General features: G+C 40.8%; 1 protein-coding gene across 4 annotated transcripts; it reads left to right on the top strand.

Moving 5' to 3' along the window:
• Window positions 1–3047: 3047 nt before the first annotated feature.
• On the top strand, window positions 3048–23410 carry klhl14 (kelch-like family member 14). 4 transcript variants are annotated; one of them, XM_034289358.1, is made up of 10 exons: window positions 3048–3311; window positions 4008–4101; window positions 4214–5117; window positions 7494–7615; window positions 13940–14029; window positions 14147–14225; window positions 16007–16197; window positions 16344–16502; window positions 21588–21745; window positions 22070–23410. In XM_034289358.1, exons 3-10 carry the CDS (start codon window positions 4237–4239, stop codon window positions 22208–22210), a joined length of 1821 nt encoding a protein of 606 aa, XP_034145249.1. In that variant the 5' UTR covers window positions 3048–3311; window positions 4008–4101; window positions 4214–4236; the 3' UTR covers window positions 22211–23410. The 4 variants fall into 4 exon arrangements, with proteins under 4 accessions (XP_034145249.1, XP_010883919.1, XP_010883911.1 ...); XM_010885617.3 differs by lacking the exon at window positions 4008–4101 and having other exon boundaries at window positions 3048–3302; XM_010885609.3 differs by lacking the exon at window positions 4008–4101.
• Window positions 23411–24190: the final 780 nt, after the last annotated feature.

The raw sequence follows: 24190 nt of genomic DNA, 5'->3' as shown, positions 1-24190 counted from the left end.
CACCACAATGTCATTTCAATTACTGATATTCTAAGAGCATTGCCATGGTGATGACTGTGTTTAACAAAGAAAATAAATGGTTTATTTTACATTTTCTAGAAATGCACAAAGCACATTGTAATTATGTATTTTTTTTATGTTCCTACAGTACACCATTACCCACAAAACATGTTTTATTTGTGTACATGTCCTGTATGTAGTGGACAGTGGTCACCAACTCTGGTGTCAGAGAGCCACTGGGTGAGCCAGCTTTTCGTTCAGCCTAGTACTAACAGAATTGATTCTGAAAATCAAGGTCCCGATAATGAGTTGATTATCTCAATCAGGTGAGCTGAGCTGGAACAAGTCTCCACACCATGTAGTTATTAAACTGCTGGACTTGAAAGCTCTACCATAGTCAGTCCTTATCCTTAACCCTAATACTAAACTCAAAACATCTTCATAGTTCATAACATAACATCCATAAGAAAGTACGTAAGTCAATGCAGGTCAACAGAAGGAAATGTTTTTTTATATAATGCTTTGAGGTGATTGATTAAGCATAAATGGACGCTGTTGTTTGATAAATGAGCAGATATCATATGCCGTTCATATTTTTCAGAACATTTCATAAAGTTTATACTGTTGGTAATATACTTCAATTTCCTCTTCGAGGGATGCTGTATATGGTATGGTGTATATAATGTGAATGCGACAGATAAATATGAGTTGGGTTAACTGGTATAGAGAGAGTTGTAAATCACTGTACTGTGATTCTGTCTCAACGGGTTTAATTAGTCCAGAAACTCTTCTCTTATCTGATGACCAACCCCCCAACCCCCCGCCAACCCCCCCTCCACACTCACTGCAACAACCTACCACCATATAAATGCCCTGCAATTTGAAGACCAGTGGCCTCAAGAGACTGAGTTGCTAAAAGAGCTGAAAGAGTTGGAAATGGTCATTTTATAGCACTATAGGAAAGGCTTGTCGGAGTCTTGGGTAATGCAATCCTAATTCGCTGTTGTGTTAACTTTGGCAAATATTACTGTCCCAGACAGACTATTAAATGGGATATTGGTATTACAATGTGATTACAATGTATGTTGATTTCATTGGAAGAGATTCCTTTGGAAGTAAAATCCAAATTATTCTGTTTGCTTGATTAAACACTAATTCATTCAACAATATTTTGTGGTGTACATGCTTCAAACATGTATAGCTAAAGCAACAGATGAACACACACATTTGACAAGACAGTTTCTGCTAGTATCTACGATCCACCAGAAAGGGTTGAGAGGCCGCCCTGCCAAATTTCAACCAACACAAGGAATAAATTAATATTGTATATTTTATAAATGTTATAAAGCGCTAATTGTCTGGCCTGTTATAACACTTACGAAGGCTGTCTGTGTGGCTCCATTTCATAGTACATGAACAAGCCCATTTATCCCTATCTGTCATTTTATAACTTATGAGGAGGTATCTGTCAGTTCTGGTCCCATGGGACCCCAGGATGTTCAGGTTTTTGCTCCAACTGAGATCTTTATTTAATTGACAGTTCAGTCCAACCTAATAAGTGTTTAAACATATTTAAAATTGATTTGCTTGAATGTTTTGTTTTCACGGTTTGCTTTGTGTGAAAGACATGTTTGAATGACTTGCTTTGTTATTTACAGCCCCTCAGTCTGACAGTTGTGATGAGACATCAACGTCATGAGGTCAATTGTACTGTAACTATAACTATAAATGCAGCCTATAGTCAATAAATATTGACAATTTAGTTGTATATGATAAGATGTTACCACATCTATTGACTGACCCAAAAACACATAGTGCCAACACCAACAAGTTAGACCGGACAGTTCTGGACATTCATGCACAATGTTGACCTCCCACGATCCTGTGTAAAGTATTACAATAGTACGTTCATGACCGCACCATTTATGGCTATCTAACATTTACCATGCAATATGTCACTAACATATGTGGATGTAGATGGGGCATCCTTTTATTGTGGTCTTGCAGGTGGCTGACACAGACCCACCAGGATAAAATACCAAATACTCTTCATTAGAGCATCTGTATGTCTGAAATTATTATAATAAAATGGGTTGAGTGGTCAAAGTGGGTCAAGAGGCATATTTTGTCCGGGAACATTTATAGTGATGTAGAAAAATTGAGTATTACAAATGTTTCCAAACCGAATGGATGACGTAGGCCCGGATCATTACAGACTCATTCATTTCTGTTTTGTGAACCAACAGTAGGCCTATGTCCATGACATGTATTTTAAGCAACATATCTAATGGATAAACGAACTTCTCCTTTAAGACAATAAAGTATGAGCATATTGGATTTGTATATCTTAATTTGGATGGCTTTTGGAATGAGGATGACCTTATGCTCCCAGAACATGGATTTATCAACAACAAAAATAGAAATGTTTTATAATAAAAACAAATTAAATATTATATGTGTAATGTCATACTCCATGTCAAAATGTGATGCCACTAAAGTTTGTATAGGGCACCTTCTTTTGAAGGACTAGCAGGAGCAGAATGAGATGAGGGTTATTTTGGCGATGGAGATTAAGGCAGGGGCTTTTTGTCATTTGTGCGAGACAAGCCATTCATCCATCCAGTTCACAGCCAAAAAAAGGCTGGTCTCAGAAATTAGCAGTTTCAGCTCAGCAGCAAAGTCGTCGGGCTGTGAAGGCAGAGAGAAATTGACTAATTAGCAATGCGCACTAAAACTTGACGGTTCTCTCTATAACAGCGAGGGAAAGACTCGGTTTTTCTCCCCCTTTCTCTTTTCTTTCTTCCATAGATGTTTGAAATCGCAGTCATTTACGCTCGACAGTTTTTACAATAGCCTTGAGCCATAATTTTGCGAGTCTCTCCAGCATCCATACCCCTGCATGGTCTCTCTCCACCGGCCATGCACGACCGTTTCTCTCCCCAACCGTGGATTTCCTATTACTCTCGTTACGACTCACTGAGCCCCAGGCCCAAGGATAATGATGTGTTGTTTCTTGGTAGCATAATTTGTCACACGTATATTTCTTCTTCTTCTTCTCTTGCAGAAAGCACAGCTCCCTCTCACACACTCACACACTTCTTGTTAATTCAGAAGAACAAAATGATCAACGTCAACAAATAACCTGAAATAGTGACTTTATGAGTTGGAATCAATTATTATTTTGAGGCACGGACAATATACTTTTAAAGGAAAGGAATACATCTAAAGAAAAAGGAGAACAAAGGAAAGTCCAGTGAGAATATTGGAAACCTGAAGCTTTACTTTCTTTTTTTGTCAAGCTCGTAAGTCAGGTAAGTTTGGCTTGTTCTCAGGCAAGCTGCTCACATCATTTAGTTGTGACAGGCGCTTTGAGAATGTGGCGACTACGAAACAAGGTAGTAGGACGCTTATATCAAGTTTACTAACGTATTTCATATAGTAAATGTTTTAGTTTTTTTAGCATTTTATTACTAGACACACATAGACTTGTTTTATTTATATTTGTTCGATAGCTGCATTGAATGAATAATTTCTGATAGCCTACTCGTGTCTGAATAGTTGTAACTCAGGTAGGGAATGGGAAAACGCACCAGCACAGTGGTGATGTCGGCTGTGTGAGAGACAAACTAATTGCTTTTGTATCACTCCGTGCGTGCATTTGTGAATGTGTAAATTTCCTCATTGTGGCAGAGCAGCAAGATAAGAGGAGAACGATAGTCTAAGTACTAGCTGAATGCTGCATATTATACCTGCACCGTAGGGGTTGCCTTTTCCCCTTATCCAACAACTTAAGTTGCGTTATCGAAGAGAAGGTGCTGCAGCACCTCCCGTTTGTTTTGACAGTGCGCTTCAAACCGCAGCGTCCATTTACAATTATATTGTCTTGAAAGAATGAAAATAGCCGCGGAATTGGACATTATTGGAATTATACGTTTTTGTTTCCTCTTGTCTTCGGACCTGAGCCAAAGTTGAAATGATACCGGATTAAACCAATATGTTCACTGCAGAATAATATCGGCGGGAGCAGCATGACGTCGGTTTACTGGTTCAGTCGGATGCAGGATGCGTATCCATTAGCATTATGCTCGGTATAACGTAAAGGTATAAGAGACAATTCCCTCCTGACTGTAATGATGCTATCATGTTATATTAATAATAAAGAAAAGGGCTGGAGGAAGGCTAAATGGCTTGCATGGTGTATTTTGTTACCTAGGTGGCGTTAACGGTCAGGAAGTCATGTCGAGATCTGGCGATAGAACGTCCACCTTTGACCCAACACACAGTGACACCCTGCTGCACGGGCTCAACCTTCTATGGAGGAAACAGCTTTTCTGCGATGTGACTCTCACCGCCCAGGGACAGCAGTTCCACTGCCACAAAGCCGTGCTTGCGTCCTGTTCCCAGTACTTCAGGTCTCTCTTCTCCACCAGTCACATGCTCAACAACGAAGGGACGAACAACAACAAAGACCAGGGGAGCAGCGGCACCCCGTCCTCCTCCCCCGACGACAAGCTGATGGCTAGCACCCGGTCCATCAACAACCTAGTCCTTCAGGGCTGCTCCTCCATCGGACTACGGCTGGTGCTGGAGTACTTATACACTGCCAACGTCACTCTCTCCCTGGACACTGTTGAAGAGGTGCTCTCGGTCAGCAAGATCCTTAACGTGCCCCAGATCACCAAGCTCAGTGTGCAGTTCCTTAACGACCAGATCTCTGTGCAGAACTACAAACAGATCTGCAAAATTGCAGCCCTGCACGGTTTGGACGAGACCAAGAAGCTGGCCAACAAGTACTTGGTGGAGGACGTGCTGCTGCTGAACTTTGAGGAGATGTGTGCCATGCTGGACGCTCTGCCGCCCCCGGTGGAGTCAGAACTGGCCCTTTTCCAGATGTCGGTCCTCTGGCTGGAGCATGACCGGGAGACTCGCATGCACTACGCCCCGGACCTGATGAAGAGGCTGCGCTTCGCCCTCATCCCAGCCCCAGAGCTGGTGGAGAGGGTACAGTCGGTTGACTTCATGAGGACTGACCCGGTGTGCCAGAAGCTGCTCCTGGATGCCATGAACTACCACCTGATGCCCTTCAGGCAGCACTGCAGGCAGACCACAGCCAGCAAGTAAGGATGTGCACACACACACACACACACACAAACACACACACATACACACAGCCACACACACATACATGTCACTGGGCCTAATAAAGGTGCTTCAGGGTTAGTAAGGTGCCTGTTGAACAATCTACATTCCAGCGGTAAGCTGGAACTTTTTAACTCGCTAAAGTTTTTAACTGTGGACAAGGTGGAAATACATTTTGATGTAGTACTATATGGAGTACACTAACATATTATTCCCAATAGAGATTAGCCACGCATTACAAAAAATAGACAAATAGGACATAAATGCATAGTATTTATAACCTGTTAATGATAACAACAACTGGATTCTTGGTCCAGGTTTGGGTGATCCATCCTGAGGATGGTTGCTTAGTCTGCCTTGCCTACACCAGCCTGCCATAGGTCAGACTGTACCGTATGGCCAGGGAAGATCGGCGTGGTGTGTTTGTCTTGTTCAGCACTTTCAGAGGCAGTTAATGGACAGCGGTTGACAGGAAGATGATTGATTGGTGGTGCTTGAAGCTGCTGTTGTTTACAGAAGGAAAAAAAAAAAACTTTGTTAAAAACCTCCTGACAAATCTGAGTTTGGATTATGAGTCTCAGAAATGTTATGAGTCAACTTAGACTTTTACCTTAATTTTGTTGATATTATCGCCTAAATTAGTAACAGTAGGCTATACTAATGGGGATATTATTCCTACCTTATTCTAGAAAATATCAATTGTATATTACTCAAGAGTAATTTAAATGCATGTTTAATTTAATTGTGTCTTTCTCACAATATCTATACTGAGTTAAACACATTCCTTGTCTGGTGGAAATCATAAGGACATGAATGTGCAATGGACAGGTCATGAATGTACTGGAGTATGTGGGCATACATAGTAGAATGTCCTTTGTGAGATACAAACACAACATAGTTCAAATTTTCTCTTATTAATATGTCACAGTTTCTCCCCCCTCAATTAATCAGCATTATCTACGTCCAGTGGTCATTTGCATACAAGAACAACCCCAAAAACACGCATGTTGGCCAGTATCCAAATGGATGCATTGCGTGGGCAGTCATTTAGCCAATCGTTTATGTAATGGCTGATGTTGTTGAAACGACTGTTACTTTGTGGTTAATTGCAGTCAATAGCTGGACTGTACAGTCCCATAACTCAAGGATATGTTGCAAAATTGTCATGGAACTGTCACATGGAGAGTCCTGGCCAATAAAATAACGATGTTTCACATTTGGAAACACTGTATACTGCCCGGTAGTATTTAAATCACTGTGTATGGAATCCTGTAGAACACCTCTGATGACAGCCTTAATTAAACCGATTACTGTAGGGTGTAAAACCCTCTCAGACAGGAACCATTGGAAAAATAAGCTGTTAAAAGCTTTAACATAAATTCAGAGAAATGACAGCTGTGATGTTTTAAAGGCACCTGTGTTACATTGTTACTGCCATGGTGTTCCTAAACACAGGGTTGGATTTATTGTGCACTTTCACACAACTGTTGAAGATGTTCTGCTCCTGCTTATCCAAAGTTGGTCTACTGTGTGGACCTTTCTCCGTGATTGGGAACATTACTTTGTTATCTATTCTGTATCTTCCACATAGGAGACATTTACATATAGACTATAATTCAATGACTTCCCACACTATAAAGTTGTAGGGATTAGTTGCATCTGGCTGATTACTAAACCAAAAGTATTTTCTTTGTGTTTTTTATGTTTGCTAGTGCTTATTTTATTCAGTCTATACACTATCTCTTATGTAATCTGTGTTTCCCACTGCACCCATTCCACCCCCAACATCTCCCCCTCAACCCCCACTACACCCCAACCTCACCCCTCAACCCCCACTACACCCCAACCTCACCCCTCCACCCCCACTACACCCCAACCTCCCCACCTCTACCCCCACTACACCCCAACCTCACCCCTCCACCCCCACTACACCCCAACCTCCCCACCTCAACCCCCACTACACCCCAACCTCTCCCCCTCCACCCTCACTACACCCCAACCTCTCCCCTCCACCCCCACTACACCCCAACCTCTCCCCCTCAACCCCCACTACACCCCAACCTCTCCCCCTCCACCCCCACTACACCCCAACCTCTCCCCACCCCAACCCCCACTACACCCCAACCTCTCCCCCTCCACCCTCACTACACCCCAACCTCTCCCCTCCACCCCCACTACACCCCAACCTCTCCCCCTCCACCCCCACTACACCCCAACCTCTCCCCCTCCACCCCCACTACACCCCAACCTCCCCACCTCAACCCCCTTCCACCTCAACACTCTTCCACTCCAACCCCTCAACCCCTCTACAACCCAAATGCTCCTCCTCATCCTCTCCATACCCACCACTCCAGGATCCGTTCCAATAAGAGGATGCTGTTATTGGTGGGTGGCTTGCCCCCTGGACCTGATCGACTCCCCAGTAATCTGGTCCAGTATTACGACGATGAGAAGAAGACATGGAAGATCCTCACAAGTGAGTAGGAGCCCCATCTTTGCCTCAGTGCTTCTTTAACGATGAGGAATCAACATGACATTGTGTCAACATATACATTCTTATACAGCATTTTCTTAAACTGCAGAACCGTGCCATTATTCAAATATTCAAAAGCAGCATGTTTCTGTTTTCTAGTCATGCAGATAAAACACTTGTTTTTGAAGATGTTATCCAGAAACATTTTATGCATGAGAAATTCTGCGGTTTCTAATCAAAATATTACAATTTTAAAAAAAAAATTTACTTAAGGTTTTTCCATTTAAAATGCCGTACATTGAGTTACAGTCACACTGTACTCTGCTGTAATTGTGAGGGACGGAAAAACAAAATGATCCATATCAAAATGATCCATATCAGGACAAACACTTCACTTTTGTATATTCAGCCAACCTTCGAAACGCTTCTGTTTGAGTAGCCTTTCCCTTTTATGTTCTCTCAATTCAATTGTGTACATAGCCTAGAATAGTCACTGTTCATTTTATCAAGATTTTAGCTAGAATTACTTATGTTAACTAAACATTGTTGTCCTTTTTTATCAAACAATCAACCACAAAAATAGTGGTTTGCAAAGAATTTTAAACTATAAAAACGAATCACATATCCGTGAAAGAAAGAAAAACAGCTTCTGTAATATTGGACATAACTTTTGATTGATGCTGGCTAGAGTGGCGCTTGTTTTTCTGTGTTGCCTTTTTGCTTTAAAGAGTCTGTCCACAAACATGTGTAAAGAACTGCAAATGCCATTAACGGCTTAATTTTCCTTTGGTGGTGATAAACATACCATTCTTTAACAGCATTCAATTTTAAAAAGGGGTTCATTTTAAGTTGCATATCCTGTTTCTGAGGTTTTGCTTTTAGTACAGGTTAGTTTCCAGGTAAAACGAGGGAAAGAAGAAAGGAGTTCCTTAAATCCTAGAGGTAATGATGTATCACTCACTTTTAATGTAGGTTTTTAATCAGAGCGTGACTACAGTCACACCACCGTCACACCACCGTGGCGTGGAGCTTTCTGCCTGCCTGGTTTCCTTTGTTTTTGCTGAAATGTCTTGGCAAAGATGCACAGCCAAATGTATAATAATCTAACGATCTAGTGGGGTGTAGATGTAACATTAAAGAAGTACGTGGTACTGTCCAGCTGCATTTAAAGACAATATAGTAAGGACTTTTTTCATATTTCGGAAGTTCAGGGTTATATCGTGAGTGACATTTTAAGCACTGTTACAGGAGACAGCATTCATGGTAATTCTACATATTTTGGCTTAGAAAAGTACTCAAGAGTTTTGGAATAATTTTAGCCAGTAGTTGTTAAAGTGATGCTCAGGAGCCTACATCATCTAATTGTGCACTACATCAGTGTTTATGCATGCTATATTATGACCTGCAAAAGGGTTTATAGGATATGTTACAAATCAAATTTTGAACAGATCTAACAATTTTGTTGTGCTAATTATACTGGAATGCAAATTTAATTAGACATGATCTTTTCATGTCATTGCCTCATTAGCTCCTTCATTGTGAGACCAGCATTTGAATCCTGCTCACGGATTAGCTCAGGGGTCCCATGGAGGGCAGTGCAATTGGCCTGCGTCTGGGATTGTGGCGTTAGTAATGAAATACGGATGCTTTGTGTCATCGAGCTCTGGATTATATGTGGCAATTTGGACGAGGTTGAAGAGAATGCATTCCATCCGGCGTATACAGATTCTGGTAGGGACTTCCTGGTTGAACGAACAGTGTGATAATAACCAGAAATCATTTGATATGCTTCAGAGGACACATATCTTGACATTGACTGTCCCAAATCTGCTGTGAGTGGCTGCGATGAAGCAGAGCCTTAATCATGCATTAGATATCACGAAACTGGGGAGAAAAAGGTACAAGTAAAAGCAAAATATGTATAATAACTACATATGAAATAATATTGGAGTAACAGATTAAATAGAGCCTTAAGTTCAAATATATTACTCTGAAATATTGAATAGGCCAGATACTTGAGATAGTAGAGGGAGAGAGAGGAAAAAAACCACACATCCAAGTTAATAAAACCAATTGTTATTGGTAGATACGTGGACAGCTTGTAAAAGCACAAAAGCTTGTAAAAGCAAATTTTGTGGGTAGTCTTTTCCCCACAATGTGTTGACATAACATTTTTGATGCAACATTGATTTTAAAAAAAAATTTATGACAATTAAGGGTGGCTATTTTTTTGGCATACACATTAATCGAGATTTACCAAAATATCAAAATCTGAAACACGTCACCAAAATATGTGCACAGAACCCCCACCCACCATTAACTTCCTTAGGATATAGTAAAGCGTTATTTTCTCTTCCTCCCAATTGTCTGCGTTGACCTTTTGAGACACAACACTATATTCTTGCCACATTACAAAGGTCAAACGAGTGCTAATGGATAACCTTATCTGTCCTTTGCATCATCATCATCATCCTCGCCATTTGTGTCTGTCAGTATTGAATTGTTGTCCTCTGGTCTGGCTAGGAGCAGCTCTTGTTAATGTCTTTCCATTCATATATATTAAACACCGGCCTATACTGTAACATACCCTTATACACTTTATTCTCACAATTCAACTTTACTTTCCAGTTTTCCATTATTCTCCCTCCCTCCCAAAAACACTCAACAACACTCACCTGTTCACTCATATCTGTGGCATTATCACAGATGTCATGAATGGTATTTTTAAATGTTCCTTTGATTTTGTCCAACACGCTACTGAGACAGGCATCCGCACTAATATAACAACTTATTGACATTTCACTATGGACATTTCACTATGGACATTTCACTATGCACATTTCACTATGGACATTTCACTATGGACATTTCACAATGGACATTGCACTAATTATATCTCACTGATATAGTATATAACTAAAAGGTAAATGGGGAATTCCATTATTGAAACCTAAAAGTTAACACTCAAATGGTCTGTGTCCAAATGGAAGGACAAAACTGCAAAATCATCCCTTTAACACATCGATGACCACCTGATGTAGCTGCTACACAATGGATGTGGAATAGAGGATTATTAACATTCAATCATAACTTTCCAATGAGGCGAAGCCTGAGAGGGACAGCGTTTGATTAAGACATTTATCAACACAATTTAGGGAGAATCTGATCCCTCGTCACGTCAGATCACTGCAGCTCGTCTGTTCTGGAAAGTAGAGGAACACTTGCTTGCCATCTAGTGTACCTAAAGCACCGTGAAGCAGCAGGGAACGGAGGGAATAAAGACAAAGACACTGGCTCAAATGAAGTAGTCTGTCCACTGCCTGATTCTGCAGTAGCCGAGTCAACCAGGGACCTCATGGCTTCAAAAATGAATCTTTATTAAAGCACAGCACCGAACAAAAGAATGTGATGTGGCAGAATGCAACACTAATGGTCTTACAGGGCAGTAGTGGTTGGTTGGTGAAGTTGCCGTGAAATCATTTAGTGGCCCCCAACCAAGCGTTTCTAGGTGTCTGACTCCCTCTAGTGATCCTGAAAGCTTACTGTAAAGCCAAGGCCAAGCCAAGCCAGTTCTAGAGGTCTGGCTCCTGCCCCTTAGGCTGTAATTACACAAGCTGGCCAATATAGAGGTCTTTTCCACTTATTGTTCTTTTGACCAATCACATCAGATTTGTTCTCATTAGATCCATTTCAGAGCCTCAGTTGATTTTTGAAATACTAAATAGCACTGTGCTCAGCGTTGGCGTGCTCAGCGTTGGCGTGTTCAGCGTTGGCGTGCTCAGCGTTGGCGTGCTCAGCGTTGGCGTGTTCAGCGTTGGCGTGCTCAGCGTTGGCGTGCTCAGCGTTGGCGTGTTCAGCGTTGGCGTGCTCAGCGTTGGCGTGTTCAGTGTTGGACTATAAACGCAGCCGTTGTCGACTTGTTTAAGCTCGAGGGGCAAGGTGATGTAATGAACATTTAATGGAAAGAGCGTCTATCAAACATCACCTCTTTTATCTTCAATGTGGTACAGCTTTATTTTTGTATGTTTAATGTTGTTCCTAGCCGAAATTAAGCGACTACTAAAATGACCACTTAAAATTCACAATACTACTAAATATGGATCATGTTAAGGCATTTGATGAAATCATCTCCCGCTTTGGCCAATGTGATGGCATTGAGTCAGGGACTATAATCCCAATCGTTTAAGATGAAGCAGTGTGGTGTCAAGCGGTATGATTGGCTTAGAAGCCCAATGGGCATTTCGACATACTATTTTCAACATATTTTCAACATAGTATTATCACTAAGCCACTAAACCATAACCTAATTGGAAGCCTAATTCTGCTATAATATTTGACCTACACACCATATGGTTGCGTTCCTTATGACTGTCACACATGGGTGGTATGTGGCCACACTCATATATACAGCACAGCCTCATGGCAGATAAGGCTTTGTTAGTCAGGCCCAAGTGTATGAGCTACATTCCCCACAATGAATGGAAGACCTGGAATGTCAGCCAGGCACAGCCATTGTGATTGCAGCTGAGGAGTGAATAGGCCAATCGGAAAGGAAGGAGATTCAAGGCTGTCTAATTTTGCAGCAACTGTGATCCATCAGACTAGCAGGGAGGTGACAGTGGGGCTGACGAATGGAGACAGACAGGTGGGCTTTACCATTCCACTGATTTACGCTCAAAAGCCCACGAACGGCATGCGCCCCGAGATTTATTGAGTGAACATGATCATGTTCATTATGACTGTCACCTAAGACCATTTCTCTCCATCTCAGCGGGGGTCACTTTAGCAGAGGAGAATGGAAAGGAGAGAGATACAGGGAGAGATACAAGGACAGTGACAGATACTGAGACACAGACAGGGATGGAGAAAAAGACGTGGTAGGAGAAACAGACAGACACAGACTGACACAGACGTCAAATTATAGAGGCAGCCAGAGAGCCTGGACCACTAGGTGCTACGCTGTGCTGTACATAGTTTCTGAACCAGTGTAACATGCAGAATGTTGTCAAATATGAAATAATACTCAATCCAGTCAAGAACCGTTCTTTAGTAAATCCCTTTTTATATCACCAGTCACAAAGTGATTTACAGATACCCAGCCTAAAACCCCAAAGAGTAAGCCTTTCCAATCTAAAATAGAGGTAACCAGGATGTGAGAGATGGGCTCTCCTCTTCTGACAGTCCCGACAGAGCTCTAAGAACACACAAAGCGTTACAGGCGATTTAAGTGTTCGTAGATTACCAGCAGGGTCAGATAATAACTGTGGTGGCTGTTGAAGTGTTTAGAGATGACCAGCAGGGTCAGATAATAACCGTGGTGGCTGTTGAAGTGTTTAGAGATGACCAGCAGGGTCAGATAATAACCGTGGTGGCTGTTGAAGTGTTTAGAGATGACCAGCAGGGTTAGATAATAACCGTGGTGGCTGTTGAAGTGTTTAGAGATGACCAGCAGGGTCAGATAATAACTGTGGTGGCTGTTGAAGTGTTTAGAGATGACCAGCAGGGTCAGATAATAACCGTGGTGGCTGTTGAAGTGTTTAGAGATGACCAGCAGGGTCAGATAATAACTGTGGTGGCTGTTGAAGTGTTTAGAGATGACCAGCAGGGTCAGATAATAACCATGGTGGCTGTTGAAGTGTTTAGAGATGACCAGCAGGGTCAGATAATAACTGTGGTGGCTGTTGAAGTGTTTAGAGATGACCAGCAGGGTCAGATAATAACCGTGGTGGCTGTTGAAGTGTTTAGAGATGACCAGCAGGGTCAGATAATAACTGTGGTGGCTGTTGAAGTGTTTAGAGATGACCAGCAGGGTCAGATAATAACCATGGTGGCTGTTGAAGTGTTTAGAGATGACCAGCAGGGTCAGATAATAACCATGGTGGCTGTTGAAGTGTTTAGAGATGACCAGCAGGGTCAGATAATAACTGTGGTGGCTGTTGAAGTGTTCAGAGATGACCAGCAGGGTCAGATAATAACCGTGGTGGCTGTTGAAGTGTTTAGAGATGACCAGCAGGGTCAGATAATAACCATGGTGGCTGTTGAAGTGTTCAGAGATGACCAGCAGGGTCAGATAATAACCGTGGTGGCTGTTGAAGCTGCCCCGGTTCAACATTCAATGTAATTTGGCTTTCCTTAACCAACGGCTGAATGAACTGGAATAAGGATTTGTTTTTGCTTGAATTAGTGCCAATATTGAACTGCCAATATTGAACCACAAGATGTTTTGCATTCCAACTGCAAGAATATGCTCACATCAAAAAGTATGTTGACTTCTGTGTGGCGCCATTATCGTAACCTGTTTCTGCTGTGTCATCTTTTGTCTTCCAGTAATGCCTTACAACAGTGCCCATCACTGCGTGGTGGAGGTAGAGAACTTCATTCTGCTACTGGGTGGAGAAGACCAGTGGAACCCCAATGGTAAAATCATTACTGATGCTAATACAAATATATAACAATTAGGTCAGTTAACATTACATGAATTGCCATATTAACTGGCAATATTTATCAGTCTTGATACTGACATTTGTTTTGTAGGAAAGCACAGCACTAATCATGTCAGCCGCTATGATCCACGATTCAACAGTTGGATACAACTTCCTCCTATGCAGGAAAGGTAGGTCAATTCAGATGCACAGTGTAATGCAATAGAAAGTGTCATTGTGAATTATTTAAATAATTGATAACGCTTTTAAAATTAAAAATACATCAGTTAGAACTGAGTTCGAACTTGTGCCCGCCAAGCGTTCTGCCATGCACATATCTACACACGTATACACAGACACACAGGTAATGTTTGATGTTTCTTTGAGTCCCAGGTATATCAAAATATTTTCAAAATATGTATTTATTCTTCACCCTAAACTTAACCCTAACCTTTACGATAACCTAACGCTAACCTCAAGGACCTATCCATAACCCTAAACCTAATTCCAAACCAAACCCCAAATGTACATTTTACCTTAACATTTTTACTATTAACAACTCACTCTGCTTGTAATAAAACCCAAATCTTGAAATATATCGTTCAGAAGTCCTTTTTCAAGTTTCAAAGGGAAGACCGATTGTATCACACTGTAATGTGTCTTCACCAGCTTCATCACATCCTCAATTCCATTCCTCAAGGCACTGCAGCAACATTAAAGTCAAACCATTTCATTGACACAATTGGCACCACTCCAGTCCCAGCACAATGATGTAATATAGTCATAGACACCCTTGACTCCAACAGTGACATCACACCTGCCTCCGTTCAGCTTTAATGCCATCATTAACAGAATTTTGCTTGTGGGTGTCAGTGCGGACCCATTTTGAAGAGCTAGAGGAGTCATAAACACCTGGAAGATGTTTAAAAAGGTCCTTGTCTCTAGTCTTGTTGGTGTTCCTTAATTTAATGTATTTTATTTTGATATTAAGCTCTTTAAGCACTTATTTTTATAGCCCTTAATTCCATAATTCCTTAGTGGGATCTGTCATTGTTCACTATATAATTTACTTGTAATTTATCCTATTAATTATTAATCCAGCTGTATTAGTTTCTCCCCAATTTCGTGATACCGAGTTCATAATTAAGGCCATACCTGATCGTTGAAACTCACAGCAACATGAGGACAGTAGACGTTGAGATAGTTGTCCTCTGAAACACATCCAACGCCGTTCTGGTTCTCATCACAATGTCTGCTCAGACAGAAAGTCTAGGCCATTATCCTTATGCACCAGAGGGAATGCTGACTTCCATCTTCTTCCTTGATTAAACTTGGGCGCTTAAGCTGCCAGAAGAAGTCACTATAGCGCAACAAGCCAAGGAAACCATATTTGATTACTAACCCCTAAACCCGGACACAGCTGGCCAATTGCACCACCCTCCGGGAACCTCCGGGCTAATCCAAAAGCTGAATTTGAACCTTGGTCTTGCAATGAGGCAGCTGAGAGGCACTGACTTTACCATTCAAGGGCACCAACTGATAAGGATTTGAAAAATGTTGACCCTCTGCACTTAATTCACCTTTGTCTTCCTCTCTTTGAATTTCAGTAGGAGAACCCTCTTAGCTCTCAACCAGCAATGATTCAGCAGGCAAACAAATGCCCTGTGGTCCTCCACCTTCCCCAGTCAAAACTGACTTACCATATACACACGTATACAGAGTAGGAAGTTGTGATCAGCCTGTGAAACCCAAGATTTCCTACCAATACCAACAGACACCATCTTAAACCAAACCGCTAAGCCTAAAATAGCAGATGTCAACGATCCATTTTCCTTGTTTTACTATCCTGGCTGAGAGTTTTGGAGCCCACCAGGATATATAAATTGTACCCGCACATACACTAACGCACACAAACAGACCCACACGTGGTCTCGACTGTTCTAATGATGTTGTCTTGTTGACACCTCCTCAGGAGAGCTAGTTTCTTCGCCTGCTGCCTGGATAAGCACCTGTATGTAATTGGCGGGAGGAACGAGTCAGGCTACCTCTCCAGCGTGGAGTCCTACAACCTAGAGACTAACGAGTGGAACTATGTGTCATCCTTGCCCCAGCCTCTGGCCGCACACGCCGGAGCAGTGCACAATGGGAAAATATACATCTCAGGTCAGACCATGCTTTTACATGACCTTTTTGCACGCTCAGTAAAGACTTTTCTTTCCGGATGTAGGGTCTACTGATCCTGACCCTAACATTTGCAGCTGATAACTGGTATTTATGTGTATATGTTTGCCTCTGTCATTACATTATAGGAGGAGTCCACAATGGAGAGTATGTATCCTGGCTGTATTGCTATGACCCCATCATGGATGTGTGGGCCAGGAAACAGGATATGAACACAAAGAGAGCTATTCATGCCCTGGCTGGGATGAACGACCGCCTCTATGCTATCGGGGGCAACCATCTGAAAGGTAAGGACTACCAGGCCTCAGCTACTGGACCGTACAGTGCAGACTGTGGAACTCAAGATTGATTCTCTAAATTGTAGTGCAGTTGTATTTTCTTGCCGTCTGCCAATGCCTAGCACTGCAAAAGCATGGCATTCTTTGGAAAAGGCTGACTGAGTCAAAATGTTGCTTTTCCTCAGCCTAGCTTCCCCAGCAAACAATTATAGGGTGGGAGAATATTTTTAGTAATGTTACCTGAAGTGTTCCATTTATGTTTCAGTTTTTAGTTGAGGATTTTATGTTAGCAAAATGTTCTGAGGTCCCTTTCAGCATGTTTTTGCATCAGAAAACCCTGGCTATCATGTTCTGAGAATGTACAATATTAATTTGTTTGACATATTCTATGATATGATTCAAGTTTCAATAGTTGCATTTTCTGATGGGTAAGAAGAATATTCCATCAACATCCTACCCAAAATATTTAACATGGTTGCCATGTTTTCAGACCATTACAGCATATACACTACATGGCCAAAATGTGGACACCCAACCGTCACACCTGTATGAGGTTGTTGGACATCCCATTCCAAAACCATGTACATTAATATGGAGTTGCCCCCAGGGCACAGTCATGCTGGAACAGGAAAGGGCCTTCACCAAACTGTTGCCACAAAGTTGGAAGCACACAATTGTCTAAAATGTATTTTTATTCTGTAGCATTAAGATGACCCTTCACTGTAACTAAGTTGTCAAGCCCAAACCCTGAAACACAGGCCAGACCATTATCCCTCCTCAAGCATTAGGCACAATGCATTCTCCTGGCATCCAACACATCCAGATTTATCCACCAGACTGCCAGTTAGTAAAGTGCGATTCATTCCTCCAGAGAACACGTTTCCACTGCATCCAGTGGCAGAGTGCTTTACACTTTACACCTACATTTTTGGGAAGCTCCAAACGCACAGATCTTGTGCTGATATTGCTTCCAGTGGCAGTTTGGAACTCTGGGGTGACTGATGTAACAGATGATAGGTGATTTTACACGCTACGCTCTTCAGCACTTGGCAGCCCCGCTCTGTGAGTTTGCAGGGTCTACCACTTCATGGCTGGGCTGTTGTTGCTCCTAGACGCTTCCACTTCACAATTATAGCACTTAAAGTTGACCAGGGCACAGCTTGTGGCAAAGTTGGCATCCTAAGACAGTGCCACGTTTAAAGTTACTAAACTCTTTGGTACGACCCATTGTATTGCCAGTGTTTGTCTTTGGAGATGTCATGGCTGTGTGCTGGTTTTTATGCACCAGTGAACAATGGGTGTGGCTGAAACACCTAAATTCAATAATTGGTACAGGTGTCCACATGCTTTTGGCCATATAGTGTATGTTTCATGGGAAACTTGCAATCACATTCAAGTGTCCAATTTGTTAGAGTTATGAGAATGTCCCATTACACCAGGTATACAGTACACAGAACATGCTTGTCATCCTGTCAGAATTCAAGATATTCATGTTCTAGACATGTTTTATGGGATAAAGGGGTTAGACAGAATAATATTCTTTCTTTACAGATTAAGGTATACCAGTTACTGTTACATGATTCGGTCTATACTTGTGCACACTATATCTGGTTATACAAATATGCTTCACTGTTTTAGGGAACGTTATCTGGCTAACTAGCCATATTTCATTCATGTTAATGTGTTAGGATAAGGATCAAATATTTGCTAAAACGGTTTGAGCTGTTGCTTATAAAAATGTATCACTCATCAAACATATTTTTCAATGTTGCTGTCTGCTATAGAGCTCCCTCTGCTCCTTTCACAAATATAACTGTCAATAACACCATTGCAGTTTTCTATCAATACCATAGTTATCACTGTAGTATTGTTTATGTCCACAAAGGCATCTCTTAAATGCCCTTTCTGTTAATAATGTTAAACATCTGTTAAAGCAGCAGTCTGACATTTTTGACCACTGGTTTTAAAAGTTGTGCTATTGAGCCAAAAAGGGTCCCAGAAAACAGAGTACTATGTCATGTGTATGTGCCTATTTATGCCCCATGTCAACAATACAATGCAACTTCAAAAACTTGGAATGTCATGGCCAAATGAGGTATGATAGTCAACCGTTCCTCTTGGACTGTTGGCCTTCTGTGGGGTGAAGAATCCTTGAAAACACTGTGTCAAACTGAATAATCAAGAAGAACAGAATCACTGCAACACGCATTTACATTGTAAATACAAAATCTAATCAGTCAAATCTCTGAAGCAAGAGAATCAATTCTTGTTGATGACATCATGAATTAATCAAACAGACCTGAGCCGAAGTACGAGTGGAGCAGAGTGGAGTGCGCTTAAATTCGTTGGAGTGCATACGTTTTAGAGAGTCTCCTTCAGTAGGCTACGACCTGCAGTTGAATCGGTGTGCTTTTTTTCAGCTGGCCTACTACAGTTAGCAAATGGTAGCCTAGATAATTACAGAAGTAGCTGTGTTTGTTAAAAAACATAATTAAATGACCGAATATGGAGCAAGCATTGAATTATTTTCTGCAGAGCAGGGAAATGAACCTTGACCTCCCGTCAAGAGAGGAGCGTTCAGTAAATGATGAGCCGAAGTACAGACATTTCACCTTCTCTCACATACTCTGGCCTGTGCTTTGGGCTACAAGACAACAGTAGCCAACCGGCTCAGAACAATGTGACTAGCAGCATCAACCACAACAGTCATGGACACAAAGAATGACAGCCCTCAAAGAGACAGTAACCAGATACCATCCATGTAAGCTAGGAACAATCTGTTTAGATCTACCAGACCGATAGAAAAAATATATGAATAAACAGCAAAATAAAAAAGCATTCCATGCTATTCACTGGATTAATGCCATAAGCCAGTAAACCCAAATCATGACAATTCAAAGGCCACCATAGGAAAGATTCTGACTGAACTTTCTTTCTCTTTGGTATTAACCCTTCTCTTTACAACAAAACTAATTAAAAGGCCACCAAGGAAAGATTCTGACTCAACATTCTTTCTCTTTGGTATTAACCCTTCTCTTTACAACAAAACTGAAGATTAAATAATAAAAAAAGAACAAGAAAGTTATTAGCCAAATACATTTAAACTCAGTTGTTCATAATTCCTGACATATTATCCTAGTAAAAAATCCCTGTCATAGGTCAGTCTGGATCACCACTTTATTTTAAGAATGTGAAACATCAGAATAATAGTAGGGAGAATGATTGATTTCAGCTTTTATTACTTATATCACATTTCAGTGGGTCAGATGTTTACATACAGTCAATTAGTGTTTGGTAGCATTGAATACCAAATATATCCCCCATGTGCCGTTGCAAACTGTAGCCTGGCTTTTCTATGGCCGTTTTGGAGCAGAGACGTGTTCCTTGCTGAGAGGTCTTTCAGGTTATATGTCAATAGGACTCGTTTTACTGTGGCTAGAGATACTTTTGTACCTTTTTCCAACAGCATCTTCACAAGGTCCTTTATTGTTGTTCTGGGATTGATTTGCACTTTTTGCACCAAAATATGTGCATCTATAGGAGAAAGAACCTGTCTCCTATAGATGTGGAGGTGTACAATGTTTTTTTTTCAGGCTGGCTTTAGAAACTTCTGATATGTCAATTAGCCTATCAGAAGCTTTTAAAGCCATGACATTATTTTCTGTAATTTTCCAAGCTGTTTAATGGCACAGTCAAACTTCTGACCCACTGGAATTGGGATCTAATGAATTATAACTGAAATAATCTGCCTGTAAACATTTGACTTGTGTCATGCACCTAGTAGATGTCCTCACCGACCAAAACTATAGTTTGTTAACATGAAATTGGTGGAGTAGTGTTTTAATGACTTCCACCTAAGTGTATGTAAACATCCGACTTCAACTGTATATGTTATTTTGTTGATTTGATATGTTAACTATTATTCTACAATGTGGAAAATAGTCAAAAAATTAAAATACATACGCTTGAGTGAGTAGGCATGTTCAACATTTTGATTGGTACTGTATATATTTATATCAATCCTTATTCCTTCTCTGAAGGTGTAAAAGGCCTTGATGGTTCCCCACTGGATTCTACTAATAGATTATGCACAAATAAACAACATGAAATGGACATTCATAAACATGTATACACTGGCCTAGGAAACAACATCATCTTCTTGGTTTTAAAACTCTTTACAGATCTTAATTAACCTTCCGACATTTAAGAAAGAATACCAAAAACCGCCACAGCCCCTGGTTTATATCTGAAATGTCTGAGCTAATCCAGCATAAACACCTGCTATGGTGCATAGATTTTGCCTCGAAAAGCCCTGAGAGGCAACAGTTCAAGGAAATAAGGAATCAGTGCAGTCAGGAAAGCAAAGGCAGTATTTCACAAAAATAATTTTGCTGTCATTGGTTATGACCTCCCAAAAATGAATCCATGGGAATTTAAAACAAATCCTTTCAGGTGTCTACAGCAATGACATCTAAAAATATAGTGACTTCTGACAAGGCTTGAACTGGTGAAAAGCTTTTCCATTGACTTTGTTAGTTCTGGCCATGCCTTTGAATCTGTCCTGCATACTCCTGCTGGCCAACACTGCTGCCCCCTGCCTCCAGCACTGTGCCAATCCCCACACCCCCCAGAAAGCGGGCATCCTTTTTTCAATTAAATATCAGACCTTAAGTTACTTTAAAAGACATTGGCTAGCATAAAGACTTCTGTAGTGAGTGATGCGGAAACCTACTCTGCCGCTTAAGCACAAAGGGTGAAGCTTTTAAAAAGCACTTTTCAAGATCTGTTACCTAACCTGTGTTAGTCCTATAGCCTCCTTTCATCCATTTCTATTATTAGGTCTATACCAAATAAATGCTTAAATGGGTGTTTCAGGGTATTAAAAATATAACATGAGATTGAAACAACTGTGCTTTTTTTACACTGCTTGTCCAACCACTAAGTCATGTGTGTGAATGCATTTTAATGCATATTAGCTTTGTAAGCACCTAAGCTTCCTGAAGATTCTTCAAGGAATTTATAACCATTGTGTATAGTTTGTTTCACATCCCAAAAGCTACTGCATTACATGTACATGCGTTGGTTTGTTCCCAGGGTTCTCTCACCTGGATGTGATGCTGGTGGAGTGTTATGACCCCAAAGCGGATCAGTGGAACATCCTGCAGACACCTATTCTGGAGGGCCGCAGTGGCCCCGGCTGTTGTATCCTGGATGACAGCATCTTCCTAGTGGGCGGATATAGCTGGAGCATGGTGAAGTCCCATCACTCAATAAGCTTGTTGTATTCATTCACTATGTGCACGTCAAACCTCGGAATATTTCATTTAGCATAGATGTAGGAATGGGATCAAGACGTTGTTCTTCTTCTAGCACATTATTCTGTAGGTGTCTGTGCCGAAACCTGTCGGCCAGTGTATTGCTGTTACTAAACAAGATAACTTTGAACATGAAATACCTCGAAACAGTTGTACATTTCATTTAAAGATCTGGAGAACCAATGAAACAATCCTTTAAGACTTTGTGGACCCAGGTACGAATGAAGATACTGACAACATCTCTTGGCTGCTTTATTTCAGGGAGCCTACAAGTCTTCCACCATCTGCTACAGCCCAGAGAAGGGGACCTGGACAGAGCTGGAGGGAGAGGTGGCAGAGCCCTTAGCAGGCCCATCCTGCTCCACTGTCACACTGCCTGCCTGTCTGCCCTTCAACAAATAACTCCCCTCAATAGGTACTGAGGGAGTGGGAAGGAGGCAAGGAAGAGGTGAGGGGCTGGAGTGATGAGGAAACGGATCATCTATAAACGAACAGTTGAAAAACACATTTTGTGATGAAGTACTCCAATCAGCCGATGGGATATGTATAAATTATTTTTTTACATGTTTGACAAAAGAGCACTTTCGTTATTATTGCCTACTGAAGGTTTGAAAAAGTAAGTAATCATGTATTTCATGTATTTTAACCCCATCTGTGTTGAACTTTCAGACAATGGTCCCATTTCATATCAGATTTTTCTTTAATCGATAGTAAGTGTTTTTGGCTTATCTTGATATAGCACGCATAATGTTGAACTGAATTGTTTTAGCTTATCTTGTAATTAGTAGGAGACATCAATTAAAAAACCAAATGGACTGCTGTTAAAAAGAATAAACACTGGAAACAACCTGTCAGACAAATTGCAATGAAACTGAACTCTGGTTAATATGCTCATCTTTCTTCAATCAAAATCAGGATTTTGTGTGCAGTATATTATAAAGCAGAGACAATAACCGTTCATCTGCGGCAACTGAATCATTTTTTAAGCTGCAAGCGAGTTTTTTTTTCTTCACATTCAACATTGATTCTGAAAACTGCACTACAAACTGATATTATTAAGGATGGTACAATCAAATTATTATCATTCATCGCTAGCCATCGGCATACATGGGTAGCCATGGTAACTGAGTGATAAGGTGGGTTTTCTGTTGTTTTGTGTTCAATGTTACCTGTTAATGTTTAACAGAGCCTATTTCCAGAGACCACAGGACAATTTCCTCAAAAGGCTATGTCCCATTTAAGATTACGATGAAGCACACAGTGGTCCTCAATGCACTATAGTGAATCTATAAAACAACTCTGTAAATGAATGGTTCACAAAACTAAAAGTTTATTGAATTGTTGTTACCTTTAGTATACTACGTTCAAAAACATGATGAAAAGTGAATTTAACTGTCATGTCTGCATTCTACTCTTTTGTCTAAGTTAGTGTGCAAGGTCCACACAGAATATACCTGCTAAATTGCATATAGATAGGGTATGTTGATTTTCATTCTTGTAAATAATCGCTTGCAGTGGAACATTTTTGTGCACTCAACCTGGGATTTATTCTCAAATCCTGTTATGTCCTTTGCATTTTCGAATATGAAAATAAAAACTCAACTTGACAATTACAACAATCTCTGAAGCTTGTTTTAGTTGCTACAAATACAATGCCTTGCAAAAGTATTCATACCCCTGACCAATTTGCTCTTATTACTCAAATACATATAGCAAATTGAAATGTAATTCTGTGTGATATTTTTATTTAAAACACTGACTCTCAAAAGCAATAATTATGTGGTGACGTTGGTTTTACGTTGGAAAATATTTGTGTGAAAAATAAAAAAATATTGTCAAGACCCAGAGCTCTGAACTTGTTGACAAGTATAGACCCATATGCAATAAGTAATATGCATAATATATGTTTTAGCATTTTATTAAATTACATATATAAAAATATATACGTATTTGTACTTATATTTGAATATACACTCACCTAAAGTATTATTAGGAACACCTGTTCAATTTCTCATGAATGCAATTATCTAATCAACCAATCACATGGCAGTTGCTTCAATGCATTTAGGGGTGTGGTCCTGGTCAAGACAATCTCTTGAACTCCAAACTGAATGTCAGAATGGGAAAGAAAGGTGATTTAAGCAATTTTGAGCGTGGCATGGTTGTTGGTGCCAGACGGACCGGTCTAAGTATTTCACAATCTGCTCAGTTACTGGGATTTTCACGCACAACCATTTCTAGGGTTTACAAAGAATGGTGTGAAAAGGGAAAAACATCCAGTATGCAGCAGTCCTGTGGGCAAAAATGCCTTGTTGATGCTAGAGGTCAGAGGAGAATGGGCCGACTGATTCAAGCTGATAGAAGAGCAACATTGACTGAAAT

Source organism: Esox lucius, chromosome 3 (assembly GCF_011004845.1).
Source record: "Esox lucius isolate fEsoLuc1 chromosome 3, fEsoLuc1.pri, whole genome shotgun sequence".
Classification (NCBI taxonomy): Eukaryota; Metazoa; Chordata; class Actinopteri; order Esociformes; family Esocidae; genus Esox; species Esox lucius.
Note: the sequence above shows the minus strand (reverse complement) of the source record. Positions and strands in the feature narration are given on the sequence as shown.

What these genes read in the sequence shown, in the direction of transcription:
- klhl14 (XM_010885617.3), top strand. Translation starts at nt 4,237, where the DNA reads ATGTCGAGATCTGGCGATAGAACGTCCACCTTTGACCCAACACACAGT. An exon ending in TGGGAAAATATACATCTCAG is followed by an intron (nt 16,198 to 16,343) that starts GTCAGACCATGC and finishes ATTACATTATAG; the next exon opens with GAGGAGTCCACAATGGAGAG. An exon ending in GCGGATATAGCTGGAGCATG is followed by an intron (nt 21,746 to 22,069) that starts GTGAAGTCCCAT and finishes GCTTTATTTCAG; the next exon opens with GGAGCCTACAAGTCTTCCAC.